Source organism: Panthera leo, chromosome C2 (genome assembly GCF_018350215.1).
Source record: "Panthera leo isolate Ple1 chromosome C2, P.leo_Ple1_pat1.1, whole genome shotgun sequence".
In the NCBI taxonomy this organism is placed as follows: Eukaryota; Metazoa; Chordata; class Mammalia; order Carnivora; family Felidae; genus Panthera; species Panthera leo.
Window position 1 is genome coordinate 148,280,990 of NC_056687.1, and position 20,582 is coordinate 148,301,571.

Here is a 20,582-nt window from a genome sequence, read left to right on the forward strand (position 1 = left end):
TATATTTAGGTCATGGACTCATTTTAATTCTTGCATATAATGTGAGGTAGGGGTCCAACCTCATTCTGTTGCATGTGGAAGTCCAGTTGTCCCAGCACCATTTATTGAAGAGACAGACTTCTTTCTCCACTGAATGGAATCTGCACCCTTGTCTGAAATCAACTGTCCACATATACTGGTGTGAATTTATTTCTGGAATCTCAAGTCGATCCCATTAGTCTATATATTAATCTTTATGCCAGTACCACTCTATTTTGATACCTATAGCTTTGTGTTAAGTTTTGAAATCAGAAAGTATAAGTGCTACAGGGTGCATGGGTGGCTCAGTTGGTTAAGTGGCTGACTTCGGCTCAGGTCATGATCTCATAGTTCACGGGTTTGCACCCTGCATCAGACTCTGTGCTGATAGCTCAGAGCCTGGAGCCTGCTTCGGATTCTGTATCTCCCTCTCTTTCTGCCCCTCCCCCACTCCTGCTCTGTCTCTCTCTCAAAATTAAATAAACATTAAAAAAAAAGTAGAAGTGTTCCATCTCTGACCTTCTTTTTCAAGATTGTTTTGGCCATTCAGGGCCCCCTGTGATTCCAAGATTCTGGATATGGACTTTTCCATTTCTGCAAAAAGGCTGCTGAAATTTGATAGGGATTGCACTGAATCCAAAACTTGCTTTGACTAGTACTGACATTTAACAATATTAAGTCTTCCAACCCATGAACGTGCAATGTCCTTCCATTTATTTAGTTCTAAATATTTTGTGATTTTCATTGTACAAGTCCTTTACCCTTTTAATTGAATTTACTCCCATTTTATTCTTTTAATTTTTTTAATGTTTATTTTTGAGAGAGAGAGAGAGAGAGAGAGAGAGAGAGTGAGGATGAGTGGGGAAGGTGAAGAGAGAGACAGAGACACAGAATCTGAAGCAGGCTCCAGGCTCTGAGTTGTTGGCACAGAGCCCGATGCAGGGCTTGAACTTGGGAACAGCAAGATCGTGACCCGAGCTGAAGTTGGACACTTAACCAACAGAGTGACCCAGGCGCCCCCCCCACCTCTTTTATTCTTTTAGATGTTGTTTTAAATGCAACTGCTTTCTTAATTTCCTTTTCAGATTGTTCATTGCTGGTTGTTAATAAGCACTTTAAAGGCATTGGCTCATTTAGACTTCTCTTAACAGCACTATGAGGTAGGCACTATTCACATCTTCATTTTAAAGAGAGAATTTTAAGAGGTTCAAAGTCTTGCCCAAAGTCACAGAAAGAAATGCAACTTGACTCTTAAAACCAATATACAGGGTTTTCTAAGGGTCCAGATAAACATAAAATGATACTGTAAAAAAAAAAAAGTCAACTACAAAGTATACAACAGTTTATTCAGCCATTTCATGTTCATGACATGACTTAATTCTCACAATGAGAGAAGTAGGTATCTTGGTAGGCAACCATTAACCCCATTTTCCTTGTGAAGAAAAAGCAGTGAACTTGCCTACCGGTGTTCAGCAAGAATTAACATTTACCTAGGAACCTTTTGGTACTGATCCAATTCTGCTACCCTCCCTTCACCTGACTGCTGGTCAATCAGTAAGGTGGCAAGTTCATATGGCTGACAGCCCTTGCTTCTTATCCTTGCCTATGATGAGTTCTTGAAGCACACTTAATTATAACGCCCAAACGACTGATCAAAATCTTAAGGATCCTAATAAAATAGGTCAATGGGCTATCTTAATACAACACAACTAGCAGTCAATTATGATTTAAAATAATTCTGCACAAAATAACTTCCAAAGATGTTATGTGACTAAAGAAGAGTGACGACCAAACAAAATTACCAGCGGTAATCAGTCACAAATGCAATCACTGCTTTAACAACACCAGATAACAGGGGTCAGCAAACTTTTTCTGAAAAGAATCCAAGAGTAAGTATTTTAGGATTTGTAGGCCAAGAAGAAAATTAAGGCTAATATGTAGATACTTACATAACAAGAAAGAAAACAAATTTTAACTAATATTTTATCAATGAAATTTGGAAATATAACTGAGTATCATTTCTTTGTAATAAAGATCTACTAACGAAAGGAATGGAGCCCTTTTAAGGAGGAGAGAGAACATTTCACGTTAATTGGGGTTCACAGTGTTCCCTATCAATATAGTGCTAATGCTGATCTGTAATGAGACTGTACATATTTCATCTTTAAAAAATATCTTTTCACATAGATGGGTTATATGGGTAGCACTTGAAATACTGGAGAGTTCTACCAGCATCACTGTGATGGGCAGTGCACCACGTAGCAGTGTAAGGCAAGAGAACACCACATACAAACTCTGCTACAGCCACTCAAGTCTGCTGTTGTAGCACAGAAACAGCCCTTGCTTATTCTCTTATCATGAACAAATGGATGTGGCCGTGTTCCAGTAAAATTTTATTTATGGACATTGAAATTTGAGTTTCATATAATTTTCACATGTCACAAAATATTACTCTTTTTATTTTTCCTACAAACATTTAAACACAAGAAAACCATTTTTTTTTAGCTCATGGGCTGTACAAAAATAGGCAACAGGCCAAATTTGGTCCATGGACCATAATTTGCTAATACCTGCCATATGACAGAGAAGCTAACCTTTCAAGTTTCCTACTTTCTGAAAGTCAAATAGATTCCATCAATGAACTTGGTATCTTATATTTTAAGAAGAATCCCACTAAAATTTATTAACAGCCAGTTTTTAAAAATGAAAACACCAGCTATTAATTCAAAGATAAATCCCATCTTATAATAGCTTTCTAAAATAAGACAATACTAGGCTTTAAAAATATTTAATGAATTAAACGATAACCTTATGTGGAGACCTGACTGTGAACAGGAACACGTGCATAACCTCTTAACCTTCAATGTAACTCTTCATCGGGCACTTATCAATTACACCAGCCACATTATGACATTTCTGTTCAAACAATATTTCTTTTAATAATTCTAAACTTGAGTTAATACACAAAATATACTATTATACCAAATCTAAAACTACACATTACCTTTTCCAATGCAGAGAAGTTATCACTCTCTGTTAGCAAAAGCACTGTTGCTCTGTTAGCAAGTTAGCAAAAGTCACATATTTATGATACTAAATTATATCCCTAATCAATGCAATTAATTTTACACTATTCAAATTGGAACACGTTTCATCACTCAAGTGGATCCAAAGAGTTCAACTAACCCTCTCTTCTGATAACCAAATCTCACCTCTAATGAAAAGTCAAGGAAAAAAAATTAGTAATGAAATCTTTCCAGACCTCCCGTAAGAACTTCTCCCCTGACCCACTTGACCAACCCCCTTTCCCTATTAGTAGAATGTGAATTCCGAAAGGCACGGTACATGTCATTCATTAGCCTGGCATCTCCCACAGTATTCTTCAAAGATCTTTGCCTATGGGTCATGCTCAACAAATAAGTGTGGAAGTGCCGTGACCTGATGGAATTACCATTCACAGAAAGGAAAACAAAGAGGTTAATCACCCTACTTACGGTTCAGGTTCCACTGTGACAAGAGGCATATCTCTTCTCAGTAAAAATCGGTTCTCTGGAACCGGGGGAATCTCTTCTGGTCGGACCACAGGCTTTTCCCTTTTAGCATTTGAATCAACTGACCTTTTTTCATTGGTATCACTCCTCTCAGAGTAACTTAGAGAGAACAAATCAAGTCACCAATTAAAATATGCAATGTCTGCATTTCACAAGAATATTAAATAATGATATATAACAATTAATAATAAAACAATAGCGGGGTGCCGGGGTGGCTCAGCTGGTTAAGCATCTGACTCTTGATTTTGGTTCAGGTCATGATCTCACGGTTTGTGAGACTGAGCCCCACGTTGGGCTGTGCTGACAGCAAGGAACCTGCTTGAGATTCTCTCTCCCTTCCTCTATCTGCCCCTCCCCTGTTCACGCATGCACGTGCGCTATTTCTCTCTCTCTCAAAATAAATAATAAACTTTAAAAAAATTTTTTTAATTATGAAACAGCAAAACTATTAATATCTCACAAATCTCAAAAGGTGTGTACAATTTTCACAAAGAACATATAAAACATTAACACAGTGAAAAAGCCACAGTACTAAAATTATGGTATGAAACTGTCGAATGATCCTTTGTTCTTTTAAGAGTTTCAGGGATTTTTTTCACCTGCAAACACATAAATCTTTAATATGAAATGTCTGTGCTACACTTAGATTTGTCAGATTTCAAATTAAAGTTAAAAAAAATGCTATCCTTTTTCAACAATAGGTAATAAAATGAAGTTTACAGAATTGCATATACTTTCCCCATTCCAGAGTGTCTTTGTGTTAGGTTAAGATTACCCTGGCATTTCACACTTACCCTTTTGGGCTCATTATATGTTTATTCCTTGGCTCTTCGGAACTGCTTGCTTCCTTTCGTCTCTTTTTAGAATGCTTAACTTTTGGCCTCCTCTTATGTTTCCTCCTTCTGCTTCTCTCATGTTCAATTTCACTTTCTGAAGAAGATTCTGAAGAGGAAGAGGAATTGGAAGAGGAACCCGAGTCTTCTGAATGAGTTGGTTTCTTCCTTTTTTTCTCAAAAACTTTTAAGAAATATTAACAAAAATATTAGTACTAGATCTTAGTGTCTACCTTTCAGAGTAAAAAATAGTATCATAAAACATGCTTTATAAACAGCAAACTAAAGACAAAATTTAAGTAAACATTTTTTCATGCTGATAACACAATTTGCTGGTGAGATGGTAAGGTAACAAAGCCCTTGCCCTTATGAAGTCTATATTCTAGCTGGATCAGATAAGAAAAGAAGTAAGTAACTGCATACTATGACAAATGAGAAGTGCTCGAACAGAAATACAAAAAAAGCAGGGCAAAGGGAATAGGGAGAGATGGGCAGTAACTGAAGATAACATTCAAACAGAGACTTGAAGGAAGTGACGTAAGGGGTCATGTAGGTATCTGGATGGAGAGTGTTCCAGAAAGAACGGACACCAGCACAAAATCCCTGTGCTTGGCATGTCTGGGTAAAGGTCAACATGGCTGGGAGGGCAATGAATGAGGGTGAAGAGGTGAGAGACACAGGAGAGAACAGACTGCCTTACAGACCAAGTAAAGACTTTAGTTTGGCTAAGAAGGGAGCCCTTGGAGAAGATCACTCTGGTTGCTATTAACAGACTACAGAGTCAAGAGTACAAGCAAAGAGACCAGTTAGGAATTTACTGCTGCTAAGACGAGATTATAAGAAGGGCAGAGGCAAAGTGAATAGTTATGAGGCTACTGCAATAATCCAAGTCAGAGACAGCAGTGGTTTGGACAAGGCTGGTAACATGGGAAGTAAAAAGAAGTAAGATTTGATAAGATTTGTTGATGGCTTGGATAGAAGGTATGATACAGAGGCATGGGTTACTGCTGTATGTACTACTTGAATGGTTTTTCCACTACTAAAGTTCAGGAGGTATCTTTCAACTATAATCTTCACCGTGTTTTACCAGTATCCTAGCTCCCCTCCACTCCCCCCAAAACCCTTACCATCTTTTGATGATTTTGTGGCAAGCACCCCACAGTCAATTACTCGCACATCTGCATAAGGTCTGCTTGCAGCATCGGTTTTCAGATTTTCAATCTGTTCAATTACTTCAAAACCAGAAATAACCAATCCAAAGACGACATGCACCCTGTCACAATACAAATTCAAGAAAGAATTGGTTTGATGACAATTAAGCCACAATCAGTAATCAAGACAACTGTTATAAATGACATGTCTACAGAACTAAATATAAAAGCAAAGTGTTTGATGAATGAAGCAACTAGAAGGGAATTAGAACTTGACATCTGCTTCATAAAAAGGAAAAAATAAAAACACGACTCAAACCGGGCCTTAGTTTTCTGCTTAAAACAATATTTCTTAACTATTTTACGGTGGAGAATCTGAGAACAGATTGCACTCGATACTCAGAAACCGTTGTTACAGGGTCCCTAGAGATAGCGAGGCTGAGAAGTCTATCCGTTGCCCAGATTCAGTGACATGACAATATGAGTTCTCAAGACGGACTAACCTCTGATCCTTAAGGAGGGGCTTGGCTGTGAGAGATTAGATCAGGAATCAAGAGCACCCCCCAGAGGTTCATCCATGGTCCAATTTGTAGTAGACTGGCCACCCCACCAACTCCCCAAGGTAATAAAATGTAACTCTTACCCATCCAAGTGTGGAGCAGGTTTGGTAGTACTATGTAAACATCAACACAAAGATGGCAAAAACCAGGTGTTCGGGTGAACAGAGCAGAAGGGCATGTAGAGAACAAAGAGGTAAAGATAAAAAGATGGGAAAAAGTTAAACATGATACACATCTCAACTTAAAAACCTTACAAACAGCCATAGTAGCCATTTTACTGGTTAAAAAAACCCTCAAGATTATAATTACAAAGTTGTATCTATTTCTCCAATATGAAGACTATACCTATACATAACATATGAAACAGGTTTGAAATGTACAGCATAAATATACAATAAAATTAAAGATACTCTCGAATCCAAAATAACAACAAAAGCAAAAATCAACTCAAAATTCATCAAGATAATTAAAGAGAATAAAAAGCACTATCATCTGCCCTAAGGAAAAAAAAGCGTGATCAACACTTGCTTGCCCCCCTCCCCCCCACCTCCCCCTTAAATGAGTTCTTCTATTTGTTACTTCTCATACTGAGTCAGTCTGCATCTTTTAGGAAGGCAGATGGAGGTAGGCCTCGGGAGTCCTGTTTTCAAAACTTCCTGCCTCTCCCACCTAAGGTGAAGTTCTGCCACTCACACAGCAACTCTGAAAATGCGACAGGGAGCAAACCTCCAATTTGTCAAACTTCTGACAGCCAGCAAGTAATGATGGATAACGTTATAGACACCTTAAATTTCCATGGCCCAGAAAATGCCCAACCAGCTTCTTCTACGGTCACAAACTGGCAGACAGTCACTCTTAGGAAGCCTATGGGGTATTATCTGGTTAAGAGATTTTGAACCCAAACTGGTTTTCCCATAGCATTTTCACAAATTTTCACACTATGTGAACTGCAGTGAAAAAATTCAAAAGCCACAAAAACCTTAGTTTATAATAATGAGAAACAGAAGAATTTGAGAAAGGACACTGGATATGAGGCTATGTTAAAGAAGTTAACTGTACTAGAAGCTCCCATATCAATTTTTATATTCATTTTAAGGCAATTCTAAGACATGTAAGTCAACAAAACACAATTTGTAACCTTCACAGCAATGTTAAAAATCATTGCAAGGAATGATAGCATTTATACTTACATTAAGAATATTCAGTTCTGAAACAGTACTATGGAATTTTTTTAAGTTGTCAATTTAGGAAGTTCCAGAATTTTAAAAGCAATCTTGAATTTTAAAACCACAAAGTCTCAAATTCTCCTTAGAAGACTGAGAAGCGGTAATTCAAGCCAATATAATAGTAAAAATGAGTAAAAACAGAAGAAAGAAAAAGAGAAAATCTAGCAAGCTGGTGAGGAACTAATGATTAAATAATTAAACCAGAATCCAGAAACTACTCTGGATAATAATGTGCTTCCCACAAATATAAAACTTTAGTGAAGCACACTAATGACAGGAAGAAATTAGTACATATGCTGGACAGTGATTCTATTGTATGAAAGATGTAAGAGGTAAAATTTTTAAAGGTAAAAAATGTTCTTATAGTGTAAGGGATCAAATTCAAATATGTAGCAGTGAAAACAAGGAGTGGTGTATTAATTAGGTATATTCCTCCTCCTTCCTTGATCCTTTCTCTCACAACTCTCAAATCTTTTGGTGCTAGGGAAAAGCCTACAGATTTTCCTAAAACACACAAAACCGAATTCAATTTGCTACGCTGGCTAATAGGGGTCCTGTAAAAACCACGTGATGGCAAAACTTTCGAGCAAATGGTGAGATGAAAACAATTCAGCTAGTTGCAGTGATGTAGCAACAGACTACTTGAGACTGGATCTGAAGAGGGAATGGCTACCTTGGTGACAGATTCGACTTTTGCTTTGAATTCACATGAGAACTAAAAAAGTCGGTCCTTTATTCTAACGGGGAGGAAAACAAATGAAGACAAGAACAAATTATCTGAAGGACAAACTTCAGCTGGCTTGCTGTGCCTAAGCTGGTGTGAGTGATTAAGTCCATCACTGGCATCTGCAGTTCAGGATGCAGAAATACAAATTTATACTTTAACTGGGGTAGGCTACATATTAACAACACTAACAGTATCTGAACAAAGAAGCCCTTTGGGGTTCTCAGCCTACATTTCAGGAGTAGAAATAACACTGTGAAGCAGGCATACAGGCACTGGGCTGACAACAGACATGGAAAAACAGAGGGCACTGCCAAACGGGCAGGGAGAAAGGATATGCTCTGTCCATGCTACTCAATCCTACTCAACCGGGCAGAGATCTCATCCCACCACCTCTTAATCGTACTGATCTTTCAAAACTATACGGTTGTCAAGACCCATGCAGTGGGGACGGGACATATGCTCAGTAAGCTCAGACCTTAAAGGCCAGAGATTATCATCAACATGTAAGTTTACACACGCTTATGAAAACATACCTAAAAGAGAAAGAACCACAAAGAACATTTCAAATTATAAAAGCTTTCGATATTTTCACATTTCCATTTTCTCCTGTCACTCGACACTCATTTTTCCAGTTTTATCTACCCCGTGAATATACTTTAAAAATATAAGCATAAGGATTCATTTAAACTTTGTAAATCCTAGAAATCAAAAAGTGTCACTGTTACTCCAAAAAACAATCTACAGTTTTATACCATTATCAAAGAATCTTTTGGCCTTACACAGAAATTAATAGTTCTGTACTGCAATGAAATCTAAACCATTTTATACAATATACCCTCTTCCCCACCCTCCCCCAGAAGAGGTGTGGAAAATGGTGGAAACAAGCCACTGAAATTAAAATACACTTCCCAGGATTAACCATGAACAATAAAACACACTTGTTTTACATGTATTGCTGCCATAAATCAAGCAGAAAGTTTTTCTTAAAATGGTTCAATGCACATAACAATAGGATTAAAGAGATAAAGGCAAAGAAAGAAAAAGAGAGCCTTAGAGGATTGAGACATTACCTTTGGAGCGCACGGTGTAACACTCTTTCTGTAAATTTTACACAAAAATGGCAAGAAATAAATTGTAATACACTTTTAAGACAAGACTGATTCTATGTTTTAATATCAATATAACTTTGAAATTAAGTATTTTCAAGTTTTATGCAAAGCACAAGAGCTTTTTTAAAATGGAGGGCTCTAAATTTTCTTTCACATAGGATATGTACGTAGAGATGAACTATGCTTAAGAAAAACACTGTGGTTAAAATGGGAATCTGCTCAGAGCCTTAATATTGTAACACTAGAGTGTGAATAACAAAGCATTCTATTTCACTTTGCAAATCCTACAAACTTGCTAAGTCAACCAACATCTTTCGCAAAAAGAGAATAATGTATCCTGAGTATACAAATCTAAAAATCTGAATGCCCAGGAGCAGTTAGTTACTACCAGTGGAAAGCAAAACGTCAATGAAAAGAATTAAGAGAATTCAGCACAAAATTTCAGGGAACTTTTTTCTTTTTCAGTAATTCTCTTCAAGTAGTTGAAGAACCTTTCATGTTTCTACATTTGAAATCTTTTTCATCACACTTCACAACAGACCACTATCGGGAGTAAATGAGCAAAGTTTGGACTGTAGTTTCTGTTCGCTGCCTTTACACACACTTTCGAAGTTAAGTCCCCACAACTAACAATAATAAAATAATAAAGCGGCATAATTAGAATTTTAAGGATCTTCTCAAAGGATAAAAAGGCAAGGGAGATAAAAGTATAAGAGTATGATGTCAAATTTTGGCCATGATACTTGCTTTCCCTGCCTAATCTGACTTTCCCCATTGTAAAAAAAAATTTTTTCAAAAAGTACGCAGTCTGACCAACTCTGACTCTATTAAACTTTAAACATTATCTACTATTATCAGACCAAAACCCACATTATACACAGTGGACAAAATTCTTTATTAAGGTTTTGGACATATTAAGCCTTAAAATCTTTAAAAATAAGCTTTAGTTTCTTATAAAGGCATTGACACATGAATCGCTGTTAAAAAAGAATATGTTTCAAATAATGTGGTGTTTTCAATGGATGTTTTAAAAAGAAAAAGTGACTCCAGGTGTAAAGTAGTATGGAAGTAAAAATAACCTATTTCTGTCTAGCGTAGCCTCTCACATGCAATTTTCCCCTTCAACTCGCGAAACTACCACACAATCATGGAAGAGGCACCAAATTATACAGAGTGACAAGGGCCACAGAAACTAACCAAGCCGTGTTGCAGAGCTCCTCCTGTGTGTTCCAAAAGTCACCGAACAGCTTTCAAAAGTTCAGCACTCAGGTTCACGTAATACACACCAAACACTACCAGACACAAAATCCCTTCCAGGCGGCTGACACATATGTCACATAAACACTAAGTAATAGTAAGACTGAATGTTACAGATGACACTTCATATTCAGAGAACTTGGGTTTAAGGTCAAGTTTCATCAACATCTTTGTTGATGAAAAATCTTACAATTTACACATGAAGATATTACCCCCCAAAAGGCAGGAAAACCAGAACCGCCCGGATTATTAACACTTACTAGCGTTTCTTCTCAAATTCATGAATGTGTGGAGGCAAAAAGCATTTCTGCACAAATTCTCTTTTGCTACCCAAAATCTCCAGTTTTATAAACCCCTTAACAACAAACCACCCTGAGTACCCCTTGCTCTGCTCTGAAGTGACCAGCACTTCTCTCCTACGGAGGTGAGCAGCCACCTACAAGTCTGGTTAGAACACACCCTGGAACTTCTCTATGTTGTCCTCCTATAGTCCTCTTTATGCCTGTTAAAATATAAGGCTTTTTGTTTCAAGCTTGACTCGCCTACATTATCTTTTCTTCACTTTTTATAATTACCATGACCAATGATAGTGGCCAGTGACAAACACTGTTCTCCAGAGCTCTGTAGGTCTTCCTACTCCACGGCTGTACATAAGGTCCCACATACTAAGCAAAGGGAGACCAGTGTAACCACCACACCACCGTTCTATCCATAGCTGATGAAGACTGCTGCCTAATTTGGACAAATGAGCCCGAAGTTTCTTTGCAGCACCTTTCAGACTGATGAAAATTAGGCAATTAGCAAACTATCTCCTTGAGGGGCAAGACAATGTTTGCACAGAAATCATTCCACATATTCAAAAACTTAGGATCAACCTACAAACACTTTCTTCCTTTTATGCCCACATTTTCATGCCAAAATGTTTACTTTACCTATGAGAATGGGTAGGTATCTTATAAACCGAAAAGGAAAGATAGAACTAACTCAAGGTGAATAGCAAATAAAACTAGAACCAAGGCCTCCTGATAGCTAGATTAGTGGCTCTAACCCAGAAAAATAGTTATTTAATACAAAGCTATAAACCACCCTAATTAATCTTTTTAATGACTACTTCATACAATACCTTCTTTATCTCTTCAATGAATATATACAAAAACAATGAAAATAAGAGCAGAATTAACAGACTGTTACTAACAGCCAAAGGAAAAGAAAAATGTTTCCCTGTGTGTCATTTCATCTTAGCATTATACATACAAGGAAAATGTTGGTCTAGAGGATCACATCCTTTTCTCCTCTAAGACTTTATAATTCTATAGCTTTTATTATGGTTTCTTTCTAGTGTTTGGCTCCAACAAATAAATAATAAAGGACAAAGTGACTAAATACTGAGTTAACTGGGTTACCACTTTGGTCCCAGGTCTTTGAATTTCTTCAAAAATACTTCAACATGAACAGACCGTTATTTCCTTAGTGATTCATGGGGACAGTGCTATATATCATCTCTTCCATGTTTCTTGAGCAGTATTATTCCAAAAAGAATCAGTTTTATTCTATTTAAACCCTCCAAAGCAAAATCTTTGTGACTAACACAGTAACAGACATAGGCAGTAACTGCAAAAATCACAAATAGTTTTAAAGAAGAAAATGCGAATTTTATCAGATATATAACTGTTCCATCCAAAGGAAGCAATATATGCACAATCATGTTTAACAAAAATGATGTATGCCTTAAGAAGGGGAAGTTTTAAATGCGTAAATAATAAAGACAATAGTTACTGCACAAAGCACAAGAATCTTTGAGGAACATTTTGCAAATACTCACACTAACAGCACCAAATTTACTCCTTAGGAATTACAAAGTAGATTTAAAATATGAGCTACAAATGCAATTTTGCAAGGATGCATTACAAGTTCTTAGTAAGCTTATGAGACTGGAACCATATAGGGAGTCGTTGGCATTTTACCACCATTGTCACACCACCCTTTCTTGTTCAGAATGCAGAAGAGCTGCTCAAGGTGCCAAAGGGCAGAGCTGTGGTGAGAGGGAGGGGTGTAGCTGCCGCCCTTGGGGAGCTGGCAGCTAGCCCTGCTACCACCAACCCTCGCAGCCCCACCTCTTAGAGTGATTGTCTGCGACGGTTTACACAACTTGAAGATAGTAAGTTCTTTTTTTTTTTTTTTTTTTTTTTTTACTACTTCCAACTCCAAAAGGATTTGGACTTGCAAGACAGATTTTCAAACATTTCTCTTTTACGGACCATTATCTCCATCTTCCCTTTCTATAGAAGCAAGGAAGTGCTTTGTATAGAAAGGTGAATGTTAGTTTTATTTTATCCTTCAACACATGGGGAACTGGCAGTTTTAGCCAGCATAAAAAAAGCACATGCCACAAAAATTTCTTTAAAAAAAAAGATAAGGATCTTTTTTTTGTATGTGCAAAAACACTAAATTTGCTTCCAAGATTGCTTTTAACTGCAAATTCATTTCCATGAGTAAATTTCAAACTAAAAATAGAAAATTTTCTTTCAACACAAATTCACAGTGATTTTACTGCCATCTACAGTTAATTATGAAAAGAAGCTTAAAAATTTTAATCCTAATTCATGGATGTCAAAATTTTCATTTGGCATTCTTTGTCAAAAATAGCAGTCCAATGTAAAATTAAACTAGGTAGAAACAGCAATGGCCTTAATTTTGTTTGATACTAAGCATTCCTAGAAATGACTTAAGGATGTACTGAAGTACATAGAAACAAAATACTCTATATTTTTTTGAAGGGAGAACCTCAGACACTGGATTGTAATTAATGTATGCACCAGTTTTTACATTCTAACTGGTATGTGGCAATGGGAAGAAGCTGGTGCTGCCTGATAAATTTGCATGTACTGATATAAAAAAGGAAATCTAAAAGAAACTTTAGAGCCCTCAGATGATAGCTTCTTGACCAATGAATCATTAGTTTATCATGTTCACAGTTCAGATAAGCTTAAAAATGGAAAATGGGAAACCTCAATCAAAGAGTAAACAGTTTTATATTAAATTACTATAAAAGAAGGTTTTCAAAATATTTCCAACTGATTTTTTTTTTTTTTTTTTGGGGGGCCCTTAAGAAGGTTAAGGATAGAAACATGATCTAGTAGAGAAGTCTTAATAACTACTGCTCTATGGGATCAAAACATGATCTAGGAACAAATGGTTTTGGTCCTCCTTTCCTGCACAGCTCCAAGCACTGTCATCTTCCATCAGCTTTCCATTTTTAGGACATTCTTAGAAATAGAATGCCCCTTATCTGAACTTTTATCAGATCATGTTGGAAATCTATTTTGCAGACAACTTCAAAATGTGAGATTTATTTTACATGAATAATTTACTCCTTTAAAGACAGGGAAGCGCCATTCACACTCATCCATTCAGAAAGATGACAAAAACTTTCTCTGGTAAACTGTGAATAAAATATTTCTCCAACATAGGTAGCACAACTCTAGAGATTTACTTCCAATCAAAAGCATTGAACTTCATGCTAGTCAATTATCTTTCTTATTTTATATCCTGGGATTATAATAAAAATAGGTTTTAGAGTAGCTTTAGATTAGAATATATAACTACAAGTATGCCAAAGGGCTTTCAGATGAGAAGTAAGTAAGGTTTTGGTTGTGCATGCACATACATGAAAAGTTGTTTATTTTTTTAAAAAGCAAATTCGGCATTCGTAAGTTTCCTGAGTGATAATCTCATAAATTTTGGTCGAAATGACAGCAATATTGGGTTAATTCAATTATGTATAGAGATCTCAGAAGATTTAAGATTTCTACAATGCTGATGCAACAGCAAATCACTCGTCTCTATACAATATCAGAAAATAATGGCACCTCTCTCCAATGAACTCAAAGAGCATCATTAAGAGAAAAAGCCACCATACAATGGTTTACTCAAAGCAACTACTTTCCAGGCCAAGAGGACATCTACTCCTAGGCCATGAACAACTTTTAAATGTTGACCAATGGTTTATGTTCCAATCTAGTTTTAGCAAACTGAGCCCCCAAATTTGCTAAGTAGAAGCCAATTTCTTTTCTTAAGATGACAACATATTTTGAAAATAATGTACATCTTCAAGTTACATCTCGTAAGTACCGTTCTTCAAATGCAGGATATATGCTGAAAGCTGAGGCGGCTGTTAGAGCTTACCAGTTTCTGTAACATTAGAAATTAATAATAAAGCCCAAGTTGACAGAATTCTAGCATTAAACTTGGTTTAACTATACCATCTTTCTCATGAACAGCGCTTCTCTGTTTAAGAAAAGCTCATCTCTGAATTATGCCTACTCACATGAAAAACTGGGAACCATTGGTATGTTTCCCTCGATTTGCCATTGACAAAAGGAACGCTCTGTCATGTTTGAGAATAAAGTTTTCATCTGTTTGAAGAAAACACAAATTCGTCAGTCTCCAATTATAAGCCACTTTTAAAGTGTAATGTTCACAGTAATAAATAGAAAGCAAAGGATGAAATTCCTCTTCTGGTCAGTACAGATACTTGTCTGAATATTTAGAAAAAAATTTTTACAACTAATCAAAAAACAAAAGCATAAAAAGATCAAAGATACTACTTAAAGCCTTGAGGAAAAGAACATATATTTAATACTTTATACAAACAGCCTTAGAACAGTCACTTTTAGTAGTAACATAGTTTGGCTACATGATATGTGAACTATGACTTTCAGGGAAAACTAGTAAAGAAATTTTAGAAAAATCTCTACAGTAAAGCTCATTTCCTTCAAATTTCCAATTATCCTACTTAATGCACTAAACATGGGAGAAGTTTAATAATCTTATGCACTTAGTTTCTATATGGTAAATTTATTACTCAACTGTACTAAAGCTAGACTACGAGAGCAAAAAACAAAAAATTACAGAACTTAAGTTGTAAGAATATGCCTAAATTAAATCAAGTATATAGATTCCTAACAACAGGATAAAAAATTACCTAAGGAAGAAAATCCTATAAAAACAAAAACTTAAAGGGCGAAACATAGTTTTAAGATACATAAGTATCTGCCGCAGGGAACAACCACATTCAAGCGGCCTACAACATCAGTCTCAAATTGCTACAAGCTGATAGAACCAGCTAATGAGCTGCTTCCTACTGGTTCAAAGGAAAAACTGCCATAAAGATCACTCAGAGAGGATTTTAATTCCAGCAGAAATATCTTGAAAACGAATTTAAATTTCCGTTTAACATTCATACAAACAAACCTTTCTTTAGAACAAACAGAAACATAGAAAACTTTAAAAAATGATTACCTTGGGAACAGGCTTCTGAAAAAGAGTGGTAATCCATTTTCCCCCAAAAGAAATATAAAAGACTATTATAACGCTGAAGCTATCATGGCATTAAAATCTAATCAGATTGGATCCCATTATCAATCTCTGCAACTGACTTTTCTAAGGCTTTTTGGGGCAAATGCAATAGTTAGACTTATGCAAATACTACTACTGTAGGAATAAAATACAATCATATAATTCTAGTACACAAAAGAAAACATACAAACCTTTGAGAAAGTAGGAAATACCAACTTTTATTCAAAGAAATTGTTTGGTTTAGGGGGAAAAAAGCACAACTAGATTTTTTTCCCTGATGTAGAACTAAGAGCCCATTGTGAAAAGAAAAAAAGATACAGATGCACGTATGAAATAGTATACAGAATTTTCCAAGTCTTCAAGCAATATAAGAAATCCAGCCACAACCTGACCCAGGCTGTCCATACACTTATTAGGAAGGGTGCAAGGGAACAGAATTGGAGTTTGTGTTACTGAGCTTCGTTCTCTTACCTTTTCATTTTGCAAAAGACCACATTCTCTATAAACAAAAGAATATGTTGACAGTTTTAGGCAGGAAGATAGGAGTTTTCATGTATATAGTTGCCTAACCTCCATGCTGAAAGTCATGTTTAACCATAAAGTTAGCCTTAATTAATCTTGTCAATTAAAAGTTACATATTACAATATAATTTATCCCCAAGTTCATGCAAATAAAGTCTTTTCATGCAGCATTAGTTTCATGCAAAAAGTGAACTATAAGTAAACCTCTCCTCATTAAAAGTACATGATCAAATTTGCTTTAACATCAGAACTGAAACAAAAGACCATAAAATATTAAGGCTTACCTTTAAAATATCCACCATAAATTGATTCTCCACCTTTTCCATTACCTGCAAATAATGACCTATATTAAGTCATAATGACAATTTAAAATATACTAATACATATAAATTACTTCTTATGCTTTCAATTTACTAAAGAAACTAACAACTTGTAATTGCTATAATCAAAATTCTACAAATCCTCAATTAACCTCATCTTTGAATATAAGTGCAAAAAAGTCCAGTACTGTTATAATAAATATTATTAAAAATTATCTCCAGGGGCACCTGGGTGGCTCAATCAGTTGAGCATCCAACTTTGGCTCAGGTCATGATCTTGTGGTTCACGAGTTCAAGCCCCGCGTCGGGCTCTGGGCTGACAGCTCAGAGCCTAGAGCCTGGAGCATGCTTCAGATTCTGTCTCCCTCTCTCTTCCCTTCCCCTGCTCATTGAGCTCTCTTTCTCTCTCTCTCAAAAGCAAATAAAAATAAAAATAAAAAAAATAAACTAGCTCCATAACCCATTTATTTCAAAAAGTAATCATACCAACAAAATTCGGGAAGAATAAAAATAATCCACAAGTACTTGGTATTCATTGTAAGAGAATTCACCAAAAATCTGTAATATTATTAAAAGTACATAAAAACAAAATAAAGTGGCTTAGTATTTCGCTTTTCATACATTTTTTGCTCTACAACATTCACTCATCCCACATCTATTCACTGACCACTTAATATTTACATCATACTGTGATACAATATTTACAATTAACAGTATGAGACACATAAGAAACCGATTATTAAAAGCGTAACTTTTAGCTCTACCTTCGCTGAAGTCCCCACCCTGAATCATAAAGTTTTTAACCACACGATGGAATGTGGAACCTTTATAACATAACTTCTTCCCAGTTGTTTTCCCAAGGCCTTTCTCTCCTGGAAAACAAAGAAATGATGTTTAGCTACAAATGTATCTGTCCATGGAAATTAGTCCAAATTAGTCCTTTGTGAAATCCCTCCTGTGTGCTGGCACTGTAAGAGACACAAGACACAGGGTGACGACGGAATACACACATGGGTTCCAAAAGTAAGTATCAAGCAGCATATAACTGTTAAATTGTGTGGCAGTGACTCTATATGCTATAGGAGAAAAGCAGATTAGAAATGCTTATCGCTCCTCCAAGAGAGAGCGGTGAAGGAGTTGGTACGAACACTGTATATGTACGTAAGTGTATCCAAGCACACACTTAAAAATCTTAATTTGCTATTTTAAAATAACATCATAGATGTTTTTCCTATTTTCATTAAAAAATATATATAAACTCAACTATAAATAACAAAGAACAACTGCATTATGTTTTGCCTATCTTCTCAGCCTAAATTTCTTAGAAATCGGGAATGCTAAATTTGTTCAAAATACTGAAATTTAGAATTTTGAACTACAGTGTTTAGAGATGATTTAATTACATGCAGTAGTACTTTCTTTTTCACTTTTGAGACCATTTCTTTGTCCTCTCTTCAAGAAATATTTCCCCAATTTCCTACCAGTGAAAATAGTGTTTTTTAACGTGCTAAACTCATTTTACAGCCCATTACTTTTTAAGGAAAACATCTATTCTGTTAAGCAAGATAAAACTGTAAGTCATGACTTCTCATCAGAAATGATTTAACAATTCATTTACCTGAGCATAGGCAAAGGAAGTTTTTGCATGTTTTTGGACATATGTCTGAGAAGAGCTGAAACATAATGCGACCAACTGAAATAAAACACATTAAAAAAAACAAAGGTAAGCAAGATGATTAAATAGGTCATTTGATTTTATATGGGAGAAAACACAAATAATCAAACTGAATCAACAAACTGAAAAGTCCATTTTTGTAACTTAATTTTTCAAAAGGCTTAACGGGAAAAAATTTAATGGAGCAACACCAACTAACAAGAATTCTACTCTATTTGTTAGCGCTAGAATTCATATGCAGCCCACGTGGCTTCAGCCCGAAAACTGTAGGATTTCAAGTGTTCAAGTGTTGTAAAGGGGCTTCATATTATTAGATCCCTTTTAGTACAGTCTCCTATCTAAACACCATTAGTCTGCTTTAAAATATTCTCAATAATAGTTGTCTAATCTATGCTTGAGCCCCTCTAGTGATGAGAGCACATCATCATAAGACACTCATTCTGGCCCATACTGTTAGAAGAAGGTTCTTCTGCCCTCTGGATCTAGCTTTCTACCTTTATGCAAGAACCACTTAGAACCAACTTCCTGAACTGCCATCTTGGTTATGGTTCCTAAAAGATACCAAAAACACACAAAACAGACAGAAAAAAAAATACAATACACAGGAAATGAGAAGGAACAAGCTTACAAATTTGATTTAACTATACCACAGGGAAGTACTTCACAAACTATTTAGTCTCAGGACTTCTTCAAACTCTTAAATAAAATTATTGAGCTTTTACAATGTGGGTTATATCTATTGCTATTTACTATATTATAAATTAAAACTCTGAAATTCTTAAAAGACAAGAATATAAAGCATACATTCCATCAGCTGTCAGAGTGGTGAGATCATTACGTATTGTATATCTGGAAAATTTGACTTGTGAATGAGAGTACAACAGGCAAATTGTATTACTACCAAAGTAGTTTTGCTTTACAGACCTGAAAGGTTCTCAAATAGAGTAAAAAATATTTTGATTTACAATCACTTTCCCGAGTCCCCTTTCCTTTTTATTCTACACAGTCTTTTCCATTATGAATGAACACTTTTATTTAATCAAAGGGATTTACAGAATAAATCAAAATTAACTGTGGACCAAATGTTAAGTTGTCTTCAGCACAGATGCACACTGATTGGAATCACTCTGTACCACTAAGATTTGAATTTATTCCTGGCCATGTCAGTCAGTTTCTCGGAGGACAAAACAAAGCTACAAACTACCTCGTAACAGACACCCTTAAGGGATAAAAAGTGGGATTAATGGCATTACATAAGACTTTCTTGTGTCAACACTCTGCTTATCGCTTCAGTGGAGCCAAATTTTAAAGCAATTTCAAAACGTTCTAGCTCATCTTTACATCTAAAGGAATGAAGAAAAAGATAGGGAATTAGAATTTTTTTAATGCATGTAATATCAGTAATAATACCACTCTTTGTATTTACATGGAAATATTTTGCTAGTGTAATAAAAATATTTTCAATCTTCATAAATCCCTGGGAAATAGCTGACTAGGTTGGTGACAAGTCAGTTCAAAACCATCTAGCTTTGCGGACTAGAACATAGATTTTTGGAATCCCTGTAAAATAGTTACTTTCCAGGATAAAAGATATAATCAAAACATTCAAAAACTTAGCTTTTTCTTTTAGGACTATAGTAACTTCAACATCAAGTTTCTTTTTTTCAAAACCTTTGATGCTTCCAAATGAAAGCCAGTAAAAGTTTCAAATGTTTCTAGTTCCTCCTTTACAGATGATTAAGAGTTATGAACCCTCGAGTGGTATAATACATATGAAAACAGTTAAATGTGATTACATTTCCAGGTCTAATATTCAGAGAGGGATAGCAAACGACAATGATGTTTCTAAAAAACCACTCACCTCTAAATATCTTACCCTCTAACTTGATGAAGAAAAAAAAATTCTATTCACTTCTCAATCTCATGGGACAGGGTCTAAGTTAGAGCTGAAGTTTTGGTTCCTTTATGGCATTATGTTGTTAAGAGTAAATGAAAGGGGTGCCTGGGTGGCTCAGTCGGTTGAGTGTTCGACTCTTGGTTTTGGCTCAGGTCATGATCTCATAGTTTGTGAGTTCAAGCCCTGCATCAGGCTCCACTCTGATGGTGCAGAGCTTGCTTAGAATTCTCTCTCTCTCTCTCTCTCTCTCTCTCTCTCTCTCTCTCTCTCTCCGCCCCTCCCCTGCTCACTATCTCTATCAAAATAAATAAATAAATTTAGGGGCACTTGGGTGGCTCAGTTGGTTAAGCATCCGACTTCAGCTCAGGTCATGATCTT

At 35.8% G+C, this 20,582-nt stretch overlaps 1 protein-coding gene across 20 annotated transcripts in view; it reads right to left on the reverse strand.

Annotated features, from left to right (window-relative positions):
* The window catches only part of NKTR (natural killer cell triggering receptor), a 63,128-nt gene that overhangs the window by 16,369 nt on the left and 26,177 nt on the right, over positions 1-20,582 (reverse strand). For 9 of the 20 annotated variants that reach the window (XM_042903521.1, XM_042903531.1, XM_042903524.1 and 6 more), the window contains 8 exons: positions 18,251-18,325; positions 17,397-17,504; positions 16,597-16,641; positions 14,760-14,847; positions 6,197-6,226; positions 5,530-5,675; positions 4,364-4,586; positions 3,513-3,668 (listed from right to left, as the gene is read on the reverse strand). In XM_042903521.1, coding sequence (XP_042759455.1) covers positions 3,513-3,668; positions 4,364-4,586; positions 5,530-5,675; positions 6,197-6,226; positions 14,760-14,847; positions 16,597-16,641; positions 17,397-17,504; positions 18,251-18,325 — 871 coding nt within the window. The other 11 variants (XM_042903534.1, XM_042903529.1, XM_042903530.1 and 8 more) reach the window with 11 other exon arrangements.